General features: G+C 40.2%; 2 protein-coding genes across 2 annotated transcripts in view; one reads left to right on the top strand and one right to left on the bottom strand.

Annotated features, from left to right (window-relative positions):
* Positions 1-18,835, top strand: part of LOC144200415 (succinate receptor 1-like) — a 112,019-nt gene that overhangs the window by 6,743 nt on the left and 86,441 nt on the right. Inside the window, exon 2 of the transcript XR_013327107.1 lies at positions 8,492-8,574. The gene's annotated coding sequence lies outside the window, so the exon portion shown is untranslated. The remainder of the gene's footprint in view (positions 1-8,491; positions 8,575-18,835) is intronic.
* Positions 9,685-12,215, bottom strand: LOC144200416 (ras-related protein Rap-2b). Its single transcript, XM_077722561.1, has 2 exons — positions 11,126-12,215; positions 9,685-10,023 (listed from the first exon to the last, which is right to left on the bottom strand). Exon 1 carries the CDS (start codon positions 11,722-11,724, stop codon positions 11,173-11,175), a length of 552 nt encoding a protein of 183 aa, XP_077578687.1. The 5' UTR covers positions 11,725-12,215; the 3' UTR covers positions 9,685-10,023; positions 11,126-11,172.

The raw sequence follows: 18,835 nt of genomic DNA, 5'->3' as shown, positions 1-18,835 counted from the left end.
GGGATGACTGACATTGTTAACACAGTGGTAGCCCACTGCAGTTACACAACCGCAGACGTGAGGGTGCAAACATGATAACGTAGGTGGGCTCGTTATGTGACGTGTGTGTTAGGGAGTGAGTGTCCTGTGGGGATTTATCTATAGCCAGCAGGCACCATATGGTCTAAAGTAGGGGTGTTAAACATGTGGGTGCGGGCTGAAAGTGGCACACTATGGGAACTGATCTGGCCCGCGGAGTTGTTATTAGGGAACCTTAAAATAGACTGAAACCAACAGGATGTAACCTGAAAATACACCAACATTTGCAGTGATCAACAAACGAACAAGACTTCCCGGAAAGTCCCTCAAAATCAATAGGAAATTAAGTACCTTGGAGTGTTATTGACAATAATTGATGACCAATTCACTTAATCGGGGTTAGCTGCTCATCTTTCAGTGCTAATAACATCTTGCGTCGTCACTGCCAGCAAATGAGTTTTCGGTCCAAAAATAAACTGGTCTGACCCCCATGAGATCTAGTTGGCGTTAATGTGGCCAGAGATGTAAAGTGACTTTGACATCCCTGTTCTTAAGTGTAGACTTCACCTCAAAACAACAGACACAAATGTCTATTGAAAACCAACAATGAGAAACATTGTGAAGGAGTGAAATATTTGCTATTCCATTTAAAATGTTGATGTAAAAATAACATAAAAGAGAAGTCACTCCTGATGGTTAGTTTGAGATAAGATGCCCATTGAACAGCAGGCGCTTTCATGGGGGGGAGGTGGAGGTTCCAGGGGTCCAGTAAGCCCCTCAAAGTCCATATGGCCAGGAGGCATTGACATGGCAGAGAAAGACACCTATAAGTGAGCATGTGAGCTAGCATCTTTTTTTTACACTCCAGATAGTTGTTATTTTTTGGAGTACTGTAGGGGGAATCTTGTTGTGAGGACTGTGCCATGTGGCCTGCCTGTGAAGGCACTTGGGCCCAATACACACAAATGCAAAACCACATTGGTATTTCTTGTTTGTTTTTATGTCACTTTTGTAGAAGATAACTTTTCAGCATTTACAATCTTTATAGTATCACACAATTAAAAAGCAAGTATACAAATATAGAATCATTTTGTCATACAATATTGTTTTGGCCAAGACATCTATAGATTTTTGTTCTGCTTTTTTAAGGTTTGTAAGGTTAGTAAACAAGACGTATGGACAATACTATTTGCTTGCAAGTGCTGTAATACACTAATGACATTGACCTTTGCTGCACCATTACATCCTCTCAGCTTTATTCTCTTCTAGACTCATTGAAATGCTTAGTCTTGATATTGATTTTTCTCTTCTGTCCTAATTGGGGCACGACTCATTACAGCTGAGATTTTGTACATTAAATATCAATCAGTCAGGCTGTTTAATTAAACTTGCTAAAAGAGGAATTCTCAAGGGATGCAATTGGCAGCTTGGGAATCTGGTTTAGTCAACATTTGTCCTTCTGTCAAATGAATATGGGCACAAATTTAAATAGGCTGATATGCTTATTTGCTGAGATGAAAGATTGGGACATCAATACTACATTAAGTGCAAAACTTGAAAAAAAGAAGGGTCATATAAGAACAATATTTTCAAAAAATGTATTTTAAATAAACTTTAGTGCTTTAGTATTAGATTCGTTCATCAATTAACATTTCACATTAAAGACGGGCAGAGGGTTCAATAGCTAACTGTCAATGAAAAAAGTGAAAGTCCCAGTCAGAATATTGGCACAGAGATTGTGATGCGAATCCGCCCTTCCTTCCTCTTAGCACCCTGTTCGTTACTTGACACTATAGACACTATTCAGTTTAATGTCACAGGCCACATGTGACAACACCGCTCTAGAAAAGTGCGGTTCTTTAGAAATATACTCACAATTAAGTCTTTCAGGCCCAAAAATGTGACCATTGATTGTGCAGCTATTGAAAACACATTGAATACCATTGCATGAGACATTTAAATGTGGAAGGAGTTTCCCCTTAATATGTAATTGACAGCTATTGGACTATACATTTACACAGAAACATCCATTTTGATCATGAAGTAAAATGAAATATTCTTTTACTGGACAGAATTTGTAGAGGTTCCCTGCACCTGAAATGCACGGCATACAGATGAGCGAGTTCAAGTACATTAGCCGCTATAAACATAAAACTGTAGGTACACCCGAAACAGTGAATGCACCCCAGCAGTGCCAAAGTGGGTCACAAGGCCACAGTTTCCCAGTGTCAGAGGAGACTTCCTCTTCCATTGCTCCATTCAGGATATGAGCAATTTCCTGCAGATTTTGCTCCTCTGAAATTCCCAGCAACGGTCAACACTGGGGCATTTTTAAAGATAACACATCATGATATTGATTGTGTCATAAATTGGCTGCGCTAAAGACAACAAAATCAGCTTGACGCATGGACCTAATCTACCACGATTCTTCAAGCACATATTAGCACACATTCACAGTTTGAATATTTTAATGATATACACAAACAAACACAGCACAATTTTAGACAGCGTCGTGATCACAATTTTATTCGTCTAACAGCCAGGCTTTAAGATGATTGGCGTAGAGGTTCAGAGACAGGAGTTCACATATGTTAATTGGTATTGAGTTCCAGGTATGTGCGGCACGGACAGAGAAGGTGCTTAGGCTGAAAGCACTCTTTTTGAAGGGAACTACACAGTCACCTCTAGCGCCAGCCCTTCTTGATGTGTTGGAATTTTTTGTAGAAAATCTTGCAGTGGAGGATGGGCTTTGTGTTGGAAGATTTTGGAGACTAGAGTGGCATCAGCATATTTACCAGTATTGTTCCAGTTTAGGTGTTTCTTTAATATCCGACAGTGGTGGTGTGTTTTTAGCTTTCTGTCCAATACTTTCAAAGCTTGCTTGTGAATGGTTTCAATTGATTTTTAGTGCTGTTTTGCAGGGGGAGTACCAACTTGTTAGTTGTTTTTGTGTTTTTTTAGTATAGAAACAATTTACTGAGTATTACCTCAAATAAAATGCGTTTGGCTTTTTTTTGCTATATTTATTTGGATGGTACACCCTTCTTTGTCATCGCCATGGCCATCCTGGAAAACCTCCTGTAACAGTAAAATTGTTGTACTAGCTAGTGCAGGTCTCACGCTATTCGCTATTGTTTAAAATGTGTGCCTGGAAGCAATAAACCTGGGAGCAATAAAAACGTAAAACTGATTATTCTTTACTGTTTCTTTAACAGTAAAAAACAATTAAAAGGCCTCAACATCACTGCTATGTCAGCACAGTTGTTGTAAAAGTGCGGAAATTCCCGCAAAGCAGGAGAGCTGATATTTTGCAGTTTATGAAAAGTTAAATCAACGTGAGATTTCTGCCAGATTTCCAGAACTATAATTCTCCCTTTTAAAACATACGTATCATTTCTAGTGCTATACACGAAAGATTTAGCTTTGTTTTTTTCCGCTCCCACCAGGTTCTCTTAGGCCTGCCAGCTGCTCAGGTTACGAAAGAGAGGTTGTATAAAATGTGCCTCAGGAACAAAGTTTGATGATGAATCACATGTCTTAACCGGGGGAGGGAAGGCGAAGGAAGAAGGGCGAACGGAGATAAGCAAACACACCTCGGTAGCAATATGACAGGCAAAGGAATGCTGAGGGGAAGAAGGAATAGAAGATGACGGAAAGAGGAGCACAACGTGAAGGGGGGCGGGTAGGAAGGTCAGGGATGTCGCGACATGTTAGTCAGAATGCAGGGTTTAGTTGCTGTGGTGACAGCAGGGTACAGACAGGGTGGTGTTCTGCCATCAAGGCGTCGAGAAAGATGCCACAAAGCTTCAACAACACTTAAATGCCCATGATGATCATGGGGGTGATGGGGGAGCAGGAAACTGCAGGTCAAATGTAGTTTATTTTCTAAAACCTGATGCTTCTTTACTGTTCAAAAATGTTTGAATGACAGGATTGGTGAGCAGGCAAATAACAGATTGGAGAGAAGACAAAATGGCTCTTCCACCCCCACGTCATAAACAGACCAATGTTAAGAAAGCAAAGCACAAAAAGTAGAAGTCCTCTATTGTCATCTGTTTGTTATTCTTCTTGGGTGGGCTGTGTCATGCGGCAAGGATTTCTGACGCAGCAATCACCCTCCATCCTTCCATTTTCTATTTGTCATTCTGTTCAGTGTTGCAATGGTTGGAGTCTTTCCTAGCTGACTTCAAGCGAAAATCTGTGTAAAGCGTAGACTGGTCACCAGTCGATCACAAGACACAGACAGAAAGTCATTAACTGGGGCCTTTTTATTCACTGAGCGGGAACTGAATCTTGCCTGCGCACTAGATGGTTAAAATGAACCACAACCCCATTACTTAGTGCAGGTATCAGCATGTTTTCTTATTTTATTCATGTCTATAATAGTTGTACCTCTACTTAGGTAATTAATTGGTTCCAGAACTTTTTCGTGACTTGAAAAGTAGTGTACTTAAATGGGAGGACTAGTTGCGAATGCTCATCTTTGAATGGCACCCAATGAGTTAAACAACTCTGTCACTAAAGACACTGACCAAACTGTCCCAGACACGAAGATGCTATTCTGCGATCGTCTGGTCCATGAGGGCTCCCAGTCACAATTGTGGAGCCAGAGGTTAGGGGTGTGTGTCTGTTATTATATTCCAAAAGAGAAACTCCCAGAGAAGTATCACGCAAAGTTGGCCCTTGTGCGGTTTCATCTAGAAATAGCAGGCTCGGCTAGAAACTCATCTTCCCATTCTCTAAATGCACGTGTGCACTGAAGCGGTTACGTATGAGCGTCTGACGGTTGGCCTCGCGCGCGACACTACCAAATAAACGACCAAGAAATGTTCCAAACCATAACTTCAGTGGTGGGGAGCAAAACCACACCCAAACCTCAGGAACTCTTGTCAGTCAGACTGAAAGCACCATAGCGCTTCAAAGACCGGAACACTTGGTATTAGGACAATTTACCCACTTTTGGATATAAATATCTTTGATCCCTCTTCCAGCTTTTATTTTGCATGACAGCACAGAAAAACTGAAATATGGTCATTTTAATATATTTGTTTATTATTTCTTTAGTGTGCACACTAGAGGAAAATTTTAAGGCATGTTAAACTGTTTTACAAATTAAGCAGTTGACTTTGTGGCTATATATTTGGTTTAACTTGTCAGCTATATTAATGGCTCAAGTCATAAAATGAGGTTGACTATATGCTGCCATATGAAAGCCTAGTAGCAGGTCTATATAATTGCTATCATTATTAAATATGAACAGATGACTTAAAACTCTAAACTGAAGCAAACCTTCCTCTATACATTCTTGTGAGAATGTTTGTTATTTTTACGGAACCAAACCAAGGAGAGAACGAGTGTCACACAACTTAATCAGACCACAGAGACCTAAATATGGATATGAAAACAAACATGGCCGTTATGCTTTCACGGCATTCTGCCAAACCAGCCATTGTTGAAAATGTGATGGCAATGCCACATGACAAATGCTACTAATCCACTCAAAGGATGCCATAAGTAGCTGATCCTGTTTGACTGGATCTTTGGCCTCATTTCTTTTAGGCGTTCTGTATTTATCACCAAATTTTCCCAACTGCATTTTGCCGTACTACCTTTTGGACCCTTTTGAAAGAACACAGTTGAGCAACAGCTCACTGATTTAATCTTTCACACTGTGCTTTTCGGATTGTAAATCTATGAACGACGTTAAATAGTATGTGAAGCTATTAATTGACCAAAAGTTTCAACACGAGAGATATGGGTGTGAAACCAGGGAGCAACAGCCTTCCCGTTACTTCAGGGGTACCGGCTAAAGGCATGTCCAGACATTACAGTGCACGGAATGTTGGGAATGGGAGGAATTTGGGGGCATTCCCATTCTCAATACACCGAGCTCCATGGGGAAAGGCCGCTCCCTCACTTGCGGGGGAAACGGCGCGCCAATCGGTTAACAGACCAACCCTTGTCAGTACGAACAAGTCTCGGCTTCTTTGCGGGAAGTAGCACAGCGGAAATTCCGACAGAGCTAACACTATGGAAAGACACAGGATGTCGTGTGATCATTTAGCAATCTGGGACTTAGACTGTACCACCAATGCTGTAGTTCATTGTGTAACAATGTATATCCTATTATAACGTAACCATTCGGCGATATTAACATTATGATTACCCAACAGTATACATTCAACCATAAAAAGGCTAACGGAAAGGGAAACAAAATGAAACTATACATTCATCAGACATTAAATGCATCTATAACTTTGTCCAGTAAGACAAAGACCTTTAAATGTAAGTGTGTTGGACAAACAGGAAGTGGTTATTCCACTTTTTGCTGTAGCTTTTTGTTGAGTGTCTTCAGAGGGACCATTTTGCTCAACAGTCAGGCCTGAAAGTACTAAAAGTGAAGCTTGCTCAATATTTATGGTCACATGTGTATAGTTATCTCGACTGTCGTTGGAAATGTGCTTGCAGATGTGGAGTGTTCTGTGATGGTAATCTTAAGAAAACAAAGTATTGTTTCCTCATTTTGTGTGAGAGGCCTAAGATTAAAAAAATGTCTAAATGTAGGGAAATGGGACTGATATGAATGCATACGGATTTTGCATTTAGTTCATCAAAAAACATTGATCACATAGTGATGTGTGATTGAGAACATTGCTGACCACAGTGTGCACGTAAAATCAAGTCATGTTGTCACTTAAGATTTAATACAGCTACTGCGCTGGCGTTTTTTAAGCTTCATTAACTGCATTGAGTAACTTGATAAAAGGAGGCTAATACAGTTAAGAAGAATGCCAGAGAGCCTCGACGAAGTAGGAAGGAAAACCACAAGCTTGTACACAACAGAGCCTCCGAAATAGCACTCTGGCGCTCAGGGAGTCGTGGCAGCCTGTAATTCAGCAAGGAGTCTATATAGTGATTAAGTCTTGTGTAAGAAAAGAAAAATGTTATTTAAGAAAAAAAGTGCACCGCCCATTCAAGCTGGCAAGAGTCTGATTCCAGCATTAAAAAAAGCCATTCATCAGGAGATCAATAAGCAGTTTTAATGCAAAGCCGACAGTATATGTGCGGTCAAGGCAGCTCACGCCCACGACGTCACCACCAATGCAGCAGCCAGGTCACGAGGCCATATCCCCCCCATAACCCGAGCAGCTATACCACATCCCAACCCCCTTTAACCATGGCAACCACATCACGTGAGTGCCTCATGGCATTTTTAAATGACCCGCTTGTGATACTTTAGCCCTGCAAATATGAAGAAAAAAAAGCAGTAAGTGAAACCCTCAAACAGAGATAAAAAGAAAGTGCTCCCCGCCACCTTTTCCGCCAAAGGGCAAATTCTTTAGCTATCAGATGTTTGCACCACAAGTAATGATCAAAACATTCTAAAGACGGAGAAGGGTTAAGGGGGCTTTAACGTTTACACTATCTGGCTTATAAGCAGCAATAAACGTGCTTATCGAGCCACAGTTCAAGGCACAGTTCAATTTTAACTACAAGCCATGCAAATAAATACATGGCTTGCTTTCACTGAAAGTTTCAGCACAGGAAGAGCTTGCCAGATTATTGGATATATTTGTCTTTTTTCTTCACCACAAGCACATTATTATGCAGGAGATTTTCAACAGTGAAATAGAAAAAACAAACCAAGTTGCAACACGCATTTCATGATCACTGTTCAAACTTTGTACGCACAGCAGTTGGCTTCAGGGTCAAACTGTCACTACCCTAAACTTTAAAGACAATATCTTGATTGACATTTTAACAGTCTTAACTGTTATACAAGTGTAAAGATGTGTACCACTAATATAACTTCAAAACGAAGAGAAGGGGGAAAACAAAGTTTTTAGAAATAATCCAACGCAAAATGCTGGCGTTTATGCATGACTGTACAACTGAAAAACAATTCCTGACTTGCGCAACTTTTTATAAAAGCACACGAGTTATGCATTAGTAATAACTGATGTCAAGTGACGATGTGGATATCACCTTTTAGAATAATTGAATTAAAAATCTCCCAACACACTTAAAATGTCTTTGGGAAGAAATGACATGTTCTAGTGTCTTAGCTGAAGTTGTTTCTTCTTTTAGAAATACACAGGGGAAAATAAACTTTAAATTGTGGAACTTAGAACATGTTCAACTTCGGAAATTTTAGTTTAATGTCAGTGTAGAAATGACATTGCCAACACTTGCAATCAAAATAAATTTGAGATCTCTCGCCATCAACGGAAGCCATTGAACTAATGTTATCCTCACCTTATAGAAGCACTGATCAGCTCCGTGGTCACATGACGTCAGCCAGACCAAAGACGCTGACTCAGCTTTGTGGAAGACTCCTCATTCACATGGCAGATGCACTGACATATGATCATATATATTTTAGAAAACATATACTATGAATGTAATAATCTCTGACAGTTTCAATCCAAACTATGCTCTTTTCCTGTCTAACGTAAGACTGTTTTGCCAACAGGACCACAATAAGAAGACTGACTCTTCAATGCAGGAAATCAATTGCAAACTCCTATCTCCATGTCGTCGCAAGTTTGAATGCAAGTAAGATTAAGCCTTTTGTTTATGTTCTTAAAAATGCACAAACCCAATCATTTACATGTTTGTGGAGGTCCTGTTGCCATAGCGGAATTAATTAAACTAGAAAGCAAGGAGATGTTTAAAGTTATATGGAGAAGCAAAGCCACATTTCGTTCCTCCAATTAAACTGCAAATTGCAACGCCCAGTCCTTAAACCAGGCCTATAACATAAAGATTTGTCCAACCAGCAAAAAAGAAACCATCGTAAACTGAACCCACAATGTGAAAATTAGTCTCCATTATGAATTTTGACACCTCTCAGAGAAATGCATTTAGTTTTGCTTAAATTGAATGATTGAACAGTGTGATGAGTATGAAAATGAGGCGTTAAAATTAGGAAAACAAACTCCAGCTGTTGCGTTTGTTTCTGCTGTTTGCGTGTAAAAACCCTGCTGAAAAATGGATGCAACTTTATCTACTAACATTCTCACACCTTTAGATTACCTCATGATAGAGCTGTTATAACATATCTGTTGAAATTCGGTCCTTGACAAATTACGTAAGTTGACCATTATTGAACACTAAAATAAAAATAAATAGGAGTACACAGGTTTTTTTCTTTAAAAATGGCATCTGTATTAAAAGTTCTGTTTTTTTTTTTTAAAGACAGACCACCCACATTTGAAACATAGGTCTGTAATTTACAATCAGGATTAGATTTGTCAACACCATGTACATCATCACCACTTGCCTACAAAATAGAACATTGATTGAAGAGGTCTGGAAGCTGTTCACTTCTTAAACGTAAAGGTTCCAGTACCTGTGCGTTTTCGAGACTGGTCGTAGTGCTAAACACTGTCGACTGTCTAGAGGAAAAAAAAAAAAAAGACCCAAACGTACAATTAAAGCACCATTGCTTGAACATAACATTTGTGTCGCCCTGCTGAGGAGTGTTGGCACTAAACAGGAACAGCTGAAGTGTGTTCGGTAAGGGGACAAAAAAGGCACTGGACTCAAGGTGGTGGTCCTCACGTCAAGTCAGCTATGATCTCCTTTCCACCCCGGCAAAATGAGTTGTCACGTAATTCCACCACCAACTTGTTAGACTTGGGAACAAAAGCCAAAGCAAAAAACTCAAAAGAACCTTTTAATTTGTACTCGTCCAGGCTTGAGTACACGGTTATTAGCAAAATAGAATTTCACAGTCTCTCTTCCCCCAAAATCCCCTTGGGATGTTTTCCGTGTCTTTTTCCCGGGTGGGATCGGCCCTCAAATGTGGATATGGACCATGCCACAAAGATTCTCCGACCCAGCAGAGTTCCTAAAAAGTGGATGGACCCCTCTTCTCCGACCCAATTGCTCCCCTCCTTCTTCTCCTCCTCCTCCTCTTCGCCTTGTTCCCTGCAGCATTCCTCTTCATTTCCCCTCCGATGCCAGGTTGAGGGGCCAAGTAGACACACTTGCTGCAACACACTGGCACAAACAACAAAAAGAATAGTCACCAATTAAGCATGGACCACAAACCAACCGTTGGCAAGTAGCCAATGCAACGACACAAGCTCCGAGAAAGTGGAAAAAAGGCCTACACCATCTTGTACAAAGAGAGCCTACTGCTAACTTTTTAAAAGCTAATCATAGTTGTGAGGAACAAGTTGTCTCTCCAGTTCTGCAAACAAGATGCTTCCTCAATCCTATCAGCATGAGAAAACAAAAGAGCTGACTCAATCTGGAAGGGCTTGGTTTAGTGACTGCAAGGTTAAAGTTCATGTCCAAGGTGGTGCTACCAATGAGCCAGTCACCGCAAGGCACCAGATTCCAAGAAGTATTGCATTGAGTAGATGTAAACCTGCATTGGCAGATTTGCTCTATGATGGAATAGATTCCATGTCAATGGGGTAGTTGGAGTTTTGATTGGGAGAGGTTGGCAGCTCATCCCAGTCAGAAAGGATTGGACATTTGCTGCCAATAATGCACTGAAAGACGATCATTCAAAGCCAATCCTCCCAGTTTCAATGAATTGGACGGGTTAATAATGGAATTTACAAAGTGTTAGGTTTTACATAACCAGATTATTTGTTTTATTCATTTTCTTGAATAATTATTTAATGCATTTATTAAAATAACTACATGTTAACATGCAGTTATTTTACTTGCCCTGTAAAAGTAGCCAACTCAATTTTGCAAAGTTTTAAAAGCTCAGTTCCCTTTTGTATACCATCCGAAACATAACATTGACATTGGAAGACTCATTTATACTGAGTTAAAAGGACATTGTTTACTTTCAGTGAGGTATGTTTTAAAATATTAACCAAAGCGACCATAAAATAGGTTTAAAATATCATAGTCATTTTGTTGTGTTAACAGGAGTGGTCAGAAACAACACAGCATGTGTAAACGGACCCCCATCAAGAATGTGATTTCTGTCTTAGCCGCTGCCCCACCCTTGCACAAAGTTTTCATTTAAATGTGTAAATTTTAAAAAAAGTTATATATAGTTTATAATCATCGGATGAGGGAAGCTATAAACCAAGTTTTGCAGAAAAGTTTCAAACAGAGCATTAGTGAAAAGACTTACCATTGCAAAAAAAATGAAAAAAAGCAAACATGGAGCCAAAGTTTCTTTTACAAGATGACACAGGATGAACAACACTGGTCGTCGCCATTCGGCGTGGACGCATAGTTCATCTGGCGGACGATCTCGGCAAAAAGCTCGTCCACCGAGGTCTTGTTCTTGGCCGAAGTCTCCATGAAAGGACAGTTCCAGTCGTCCGCCAGCGCCTTGCCCTCCCCGGACGAGACCTCCCGTTCCCCCTCCAAGTCCACTTTGTTGCCCACCAGGATCATGGGCACCCTCTCGTACCGTTTCACCCGAATGATCTGATCCCTCATGGGCTTGATGTCCTGGAAGCTCTGCTGGTTGACCAAGCTGTAGACCAGGATGAAACCCTGGCCGTTTTTGATGTACAAGTCTCGCATGGAGGCGAACTGCTCAGTACCGGCCGTGTCGAGGATCTCCAGCACAGACGGCGAGGAGTCCACCTCGATCTCCTTTCGGTAGAAATCCTCTATCGTGGGGTCGTACTTTTCGATGAAGGACCCGGTCACAAACTGGACGGTCAGGGCGGATTTCCCGACCCCTCCGGAGCCGAGGACCACCACTTTGTACTCCCTCATGGTTCCCCGAGAGAGAGCAAGCCTCGCTTCCTCGCCTCCAGCAGTTGTATTCGTGAGGGTTGGTGGGTGGTGGGTCTCCGGTTGCTTGTCTACGGGGCGTGGCCGCTCAACTAGCCCCGATCGGGGAAGAGTGGAAGCGGGGGTGCACACGATCGTTCCGAGGCACACTCGACGCTAGGCTAGGGTTGGGGCATGTCGAGTCGGCACGAAGCACAACCCGTCCGGTTCCTCAAACGAGCTCCCCCTCTTCTTCAATGTTCGCCCAAGTAGGCACACCGGGTTTGTTTCCTCCTCAGTTTGATAAAGTGACAGAAGCCTAACTCGCTCTTACTTCCTAGTATGACCTTTCAAAAGAAAACCACATCGACGAGTACCTATCTTCAGCTGTCATATGTTATTTAATTCTTGAATGGACATTTTCGGCGCAGTGCTTTATGACAATGTCTAACTTGAATTTGGCACCGGGCTTCCTGCCCACGCAAGATCGCTGAACAGCGTCACTCAGGGTGAACACTTGGCGGGTTTTAAAGGTACACTACACCACAAAACCTCGTAAGACCTGCTGTTGCCCCACCTAAGTTTCGACATAGCTTATCCCCAGGCTTACCAGCTCTTGATTTGCAGCATTCTTTTGTTCTGTGTGCTGTCATAGTCTCATGTGGTGCACATAATAAAATCATGAGATTCAAAACATTGACACTTGACATTTCTTACCCATGTCAATTCCACCAAAAGTCATGGATTTCACAAGATGGTGATGTCCCTTGATAGTGAATCATTTATTGTCCAAGTCTGATTCAACAGGTCTACTTAACTAAGAATTACTCACACACATTTACAAAAATTCAATTTGGACCCCATGATTAGATGACAGATTGCCCTCTCGTACCCAGCATACCACACCCCCTACCACACACACCATCTAAAACAGCAACTTTAGTGTGTTCGTGATACAACATGCTATCACTCATCACATTTTCAGCTCACTGATTTTGACTGTGTTTGCTGTCAGATCAATATCAGCCAATGCACGCAATTCCCCCCAAACATCCCACCCTCCCAATCAACTGCCACACGTAACGAACATCCTCACATGTTCAGTTTAGGTAAAGACGGCAGCAAAACGACCTCACAGATTTCCGATCAATGGAGATTTAAAGGCAAGCTGGCGTGACTTCATCACCTCCAGTCAAGGCCGCTCGATCAATAGCGTTTTAATTTGCCAACAAATCAACAGCAGGGCACACACATACAAAACAGCACACGCTGACAAATAAACACACACATCATCCTGAATCATGATTGTGAGTCACGCATTTTTTCCAGGTATATTTCCATGACTCTTACACAAAAGCGGAGAAAACAACACACGCGGATTGGCTCGAGGCTAATGAAATTTAGGCGTTGCGGATTGGTCTCAACCGTGTGACCATGTCAGGTGGAGGCAGTGCTTATTTTCACACTACCCTGGTAATTAGATAGACTCGGGCACCTAATCTGGTTGTGGTGCTCTAACACCCCCTTGCTGAATGCTCAACAACTCGATGAGATCAAAGAGTGATGTGATGGCAACGTGTGGATTTTCACATACTTGTTGTGGCCTCTTCTAACAACTTCAAACTGTGAATACACAAAGAAACACCCTTAACCCTAAACTGTACGGATTTTGTATGACCAAAGGCTGAAACGTCATTAGAAAAAGTGCATATTTCCCATTCTAATAAGCTATGGTAACAAGTAGAAATTTGACACTTGAGGAAGGCGTTGTTTCAGCACGGTCAGCAAGTCTGAAGCCTCTAAGATGTTATGGGCCTGCTTGAATTCCCCCCCCCCCCCATTTGAAGCCCTGTGAAATTTGCTTATTATTGTTTTTCATCACTCAAATATGGTTGGCTGGTTAACAATACTTTTGCTTGACACAATCAAATAATTGATTAGAATTGACTTCCAATGGAGTGGCCCTTGAAATATGAACGCAATTAAATCAAAGTCTACTTAGTACATTAAATTGAGCTGAGAAAACCACATTTTAATTATGTAGCAATTCATTCCATGCCTTTTCCTAATCTCTACCTATGTATACTTTGGTTTCTTTAGTCTATTAAATGCAACAAACGCAATTTTATCCAATTTTCCAGTTGTGCTCATGTGTAAAACTGTTTAAGTTGACTTAAACATTTTCAGAGAAGGAATCAAAAAGGTCATCTAGACCAAAGAGGTTGGCCTGGATTAATATATCAAAAAGTCCTAATATATGATTATCTTTTGGTGTCATCAAAGAATAATGTAAGTATATTGCTTAATTCAAAGCCATTTTTTCATCACTTGGCATTAGAATTTAACGTGATGACCTTTCAATTCCCTCGACTCGCCTCCATTTATAGTATCTATCTTATATCATCTTCAGCATGTTGTAATTGAAAATTAAACTACGCTAGCCATTTGAGATGACCCTGAACAAGATAAACGTATTCAGAAGAACACGAGATAATTTGGACAAAATGTACAGTGCACACACACTTTCTTTAATCCTTATTCTTGGCCCTGTGAGAGGGACAATAGACTAATTAAAATGTCTGAGACAACCAAAGCTAATTAATTGAGGAGATTAGTTGTTTCCCCTTTCCTGTTGGAAGACAGACGCATTTCAGAGAATTTGTTTTAGGCTGAGCCATTGAAATGACAATGTTTTTATGTGCCATTATAGTCTTCCCCACACTGAATTAATTACTTCAATTCAGTTTGCTTGGACTAAGCCTCAAAGGCAGTGTGTTTTTTGATTTATGAATTATTCAAACAGTTGTTTATCATTCGTATAGTGGTGCATACAGATGCATTGTAAATATGTGATTTTGGTTCTCTAGTAATATCTTTTGATGTGGCTATGCAGTTATAAATCTGATATTTCGGTGAGAATGTGAGTGTTACGATGACTGAAAGAGATTTTTTCCCATTTGTCTGTATTTTTTATTGAGTATAGTTATGGTCAACACGAACAAATAACTAAAGGTTAGCTTGCAATCTCATCCATTCATTTTCAACACCTCTCCTTGTAAGGGTCGTAGAATGGTCACCAGTCCGTTGTAGGCATCACTAATTGAGAAAAATGAATAAAATACTGCCTTCTAAAACAATGTTGATTTGCTATTGACAAAAGTTAAATGTCAGGCAAAATCAGTTGAGAAAGTAATGACTTATTTCAGTGTTTGAATATTGATGTTGACCTGGTTGACCTCCCTAAAATAGCCACGCTCGCATCTGTGGAGCAGGGGTATGTTAAAGACTTGCTTTTCTGCCGTCTGCCAAATGTCAAAATTCCTCGTATAAAAGTATTTTTTTTGTTTTTATCCTTTTTTTATAACATTGGCATCTTTTGATGTGCGTTTTCCATTTATGAGTTTTCAGTTGTGGTCAGGATTTGAATGTGAGAAAGAATGTCATATAGTTTGCCATGATGCTTCTTTAGTTTTCTTCAAGTTCTAAAGTTGTGGCTTCTTCCCTCATTGCAAAAAGATGCATGCCTAAGTGCAAATAAATATAGAACTTTGCAAATAACTGCTTAATTTTGAGCTTGCATACTCACAGCCATGTAAGATCAGTTGGATATCCAGTAGGAGGCAGCAGACTTCCATTCAACCATGCATCAGTGTTCAGATGCTGGAATGTGTTAGAATTTACAGTGTAGGAGTGCGAGCACAGAGGCTAGTTAAGAGGACACAGCATCTTTCATTGAGTCCACAATAGCAGCTTTCAAATTTTAGGTGGAATGTGGCCCACATTCTATTTCAACTCATACAATCCACTTCAGTCAGGATGTCAAAGGGAACAAGCTTTATTACTTTGTCTGTTCTAACTTCAGTCTGTCCGTCTGTCATGGTTAGTTAACTAATAACCAATAGGCTGAAGAATGGGGAACCTTACATACTAATTAAAAGGCTTCCAGAGTTCAGATCCAGAATGCAAAAATAGTAAGTTATTCCTTCTGCTAAAGACGTCATTTACCATCATGATTGCCTTCATTTTGCATTGACCAATTGGTTATGTTCAAGTGTAATTCCCCAAAAGATTAGAAGCGATGACTTAAGTGCAGCTACTCCCCTATGTTCCGCTCTAACTGATTAAATATATTTTTCTAGCATATTCAAAAGCTAGAGGCTTATTCATTGACCAGTGTAACTCAGAATGGCAGAACTGGGGTTTAAAGTTTAACAAATGGCAAAACATGTACCTTGTTCTCTTAGAAATAATTGTTGGTGTCACAGAGATCACAACAGTTGTCATCTAATGATTTGATTGTGAAATGCTATCCCCTATTTGTAGTGCTTCTTTAAACAATGATGTTGACATGACCTTAAAAAGAGTATGTAAGGTCTAGCAGGGTTTCTACTCTCGTAGACACATGCCAGATCGATAGCGTCTTGATTGGCGACTTGATGCACGTTGGGTAAGATGAGACAACAACCTGCGAAAAAGTGCTTGGTCACTGTTGAGGAACCGCAGCTAAGTATAGCGAAGAATCCAGGACGACCGTATCAACTTTCACACAATGCGATACTCGAGTCAAAGTCAGCAGAGAATGTATACAAATACATTAAAATGAGGAAGTCACAGGGCAGTCATTTCCCCAAAAAATGAGTCCGGTTGAAACTATGATTCATCAAAATTGGTAAAAAAAAGTCTTCTAGTATAGCATTCATAAAATGATTGTAACCTTTACATTATTGAATGCAAAACTCAGTTCCATTGAAGTGTTGAATCTTTTATTTGGCTTTTATTTGCATTTTTCAGTGGCACGTGTAAATAGACAGAATAACAGCAAATACAAAAAGGCAAAGAGAAGGTAAGCAGAGCGTTAAAGATAGCACATTAGCCTTTGCCCTTTGATCAAATAAGGTTCTGATTACGTGATCAGCATGCCCACAAGGATCGCAGTGAGATGTTCTCTATGTGTCTGTTTTTAAATGTTGATTAGGAAGGCATCATATGAATGGAAGAAGAACATAGTCGGAAGATTACCTAATTTTCCTGCCTCGATATGTCTTCCTTTGGACATTCCTGACTTTGCACATACCATAATAAGCAGCAGCAGCAGGAGATAAGACAAGTAACAACAGAGAGTCAGCTGCTAAGCATGAGTTGTCCTAAAAAACTATTGTGAAAACATGGAGCTGCTGGGTAGATAGTTTGGATAGATCATTTCATTTCACTGGTCACCACAGGATAGTGGAGTTGGTAACATAATAGAGGAGTGCAGCAGTGTTTTGGGGTCATTATCACGCAAGTAAATGTAATGTATATGTGGTGAGAAAAAAAAAATCAAGGGATCATAGTTGTGGCTTATTATGCTATCATGAGTTTTGAGTACAGCAATACCAAATGATTCATTTAGTTCATAAGCCAAATTTAATTCCATATATATTGGGTATATTGTGATGCATAACTTGATAAGTCACTGTTCTGGTCCATATGGTACCATAATGTATCTTAACTGTTAATTGATTTTTTTTATACCCATGTATTCATCCGGTGGTGCAACTGCACCCAACAAAGTGTCCAGTATCTGTAGACATTCATAGGTCGAATCATTTTATGTATTCTTTTCCCTCTATAATCTATTTCGAATCCATATATTTGTTGTCAACGTAGCTGTAGGCTTTATTTTTTTAAACCTCAGGTGATCTCAAAAGCATGAGTGTCTTACCTTGCAATGCCCCTCAACCGTTATATATCGGCCTTGATCGCAAAAATGGCCTTAAACAGCGCCCCTAAAAGAAAGTCAACCACACCCAAATAAATGGATGCATTTACATCCTGAACCTGACTTTTTTTAGTCTTTAAAGACAGAGTAACTGGCATCCTACCATTGTGACTAAAGACTGTTGTAATGTGTGAATGTCCGGCAACACGGTGACCTTTAAGGCTGATGCATAGCGGTGCCACAATGCGGCAGAACAGCAGGAATACAAGATGGTTCCTAATCTGTGCACAGTCCAATGGCCTTGTTCTAAGAAAAAACTGCTCGCTTAGCTGCATAATAACATTGTTAAAAAATGTTGCCTGGCAGAATTCACAGGAGCATGCACGACTTGTGTCCTCCCTTTCAGTCTCAAATTGGTGTGGATCTGTCAACAGGATGGAAATGTAAAATCAAAAGTGAAATATTTTCAACTGCAGTAGGCCCCTAAAGACTTTCTGGTCACTGGGCCGGCCAGTGCTGTGAAAAGTCGTGGCCCCATCGGATGTCTATTTACGTTGCTCAGGCGATGCGACCATACGCCATTAAACACTCTTAGTGTGGACAATGTGGATTTGAAGAATTGCTTACCAATGTTATTCTTTACTGGAGCAAGTTCTGAATTTTGCCATTCCTTTTAAATGCATACCATTGCTTTTGGATTTAATGCACAAAAAGAAAAGAAAATTAAATATGAATCTAGAGTAATTTATTCTAATTTTGTATTTATACTTTGGTGCATTGCATTATAGTATTTCATTATAGGCTCCCTCCTGTAGCATATGGGATAGTGATTATATTGCCTGTACTGTACCTTACTTCATATATCACAGCTTTATCTGCTCATTATTATATGGTAAAACAAGGTCAAAGCAATGAAAAATGTGATTGAGTTTTAAAAGTGAAGGTGAAATAGCAGAATTTTTGATAAACATTAAGAAGTTCTGTTATTTTGCACATGACCCAGTCAATGACTCACACAGTCTGAGTCATTTACAGTTTGGTTCATTGGCTGTCAGTCAGGTGTGAGATATGCCTCTTCTGCAGTAAGTGCTGCCCCACCCCCACCAAAATAACACTTTAAATAAAACAACACAATTTTGATTTCTAAGATTTACAAGGGATCTTAAATCCAATATGAGGTGAATAAATAACATGCCCAGACGGGCAGTAAGAGAATCTCATCGTAACTGGGAGTTTGTGGCTTCCAACCACAGGAAATGTTTTGCGAGATTCCCACAGTAGCATTTCCACACTTTGGCCCACTCACAAAAAGGATCTGTTGAGGCAAACGCTAAAGTCCGGTTGTCATGGTTCCAACCATAATAAAAGGGACCTCTGTATGCCAATCAACAAGTAGTTTTACCACAAAAATGT

The sequence above is a fragment of the Stigmatopora nigra genome, chromosome 8 (genome assembly GCF_051989575.1).
Source record: "Stigmatopora nigra isolate UIUO_SnigA chromosome 8, RoL_Snig_1.1, whole genome shotgun sequence".
In the NCBI taxonomy this organism is placed as follows: Eukaryota; Metazoa; Chordata; class Actinopteri; order Syngnathiformes; family Syngnathidae; genus Stigmatopora; species Stigmatopora nigra.
Note: the sequence above shows the minus strand (reverse complement) of the source record. Positions and strands in the feature narration are given on the sequence as shown.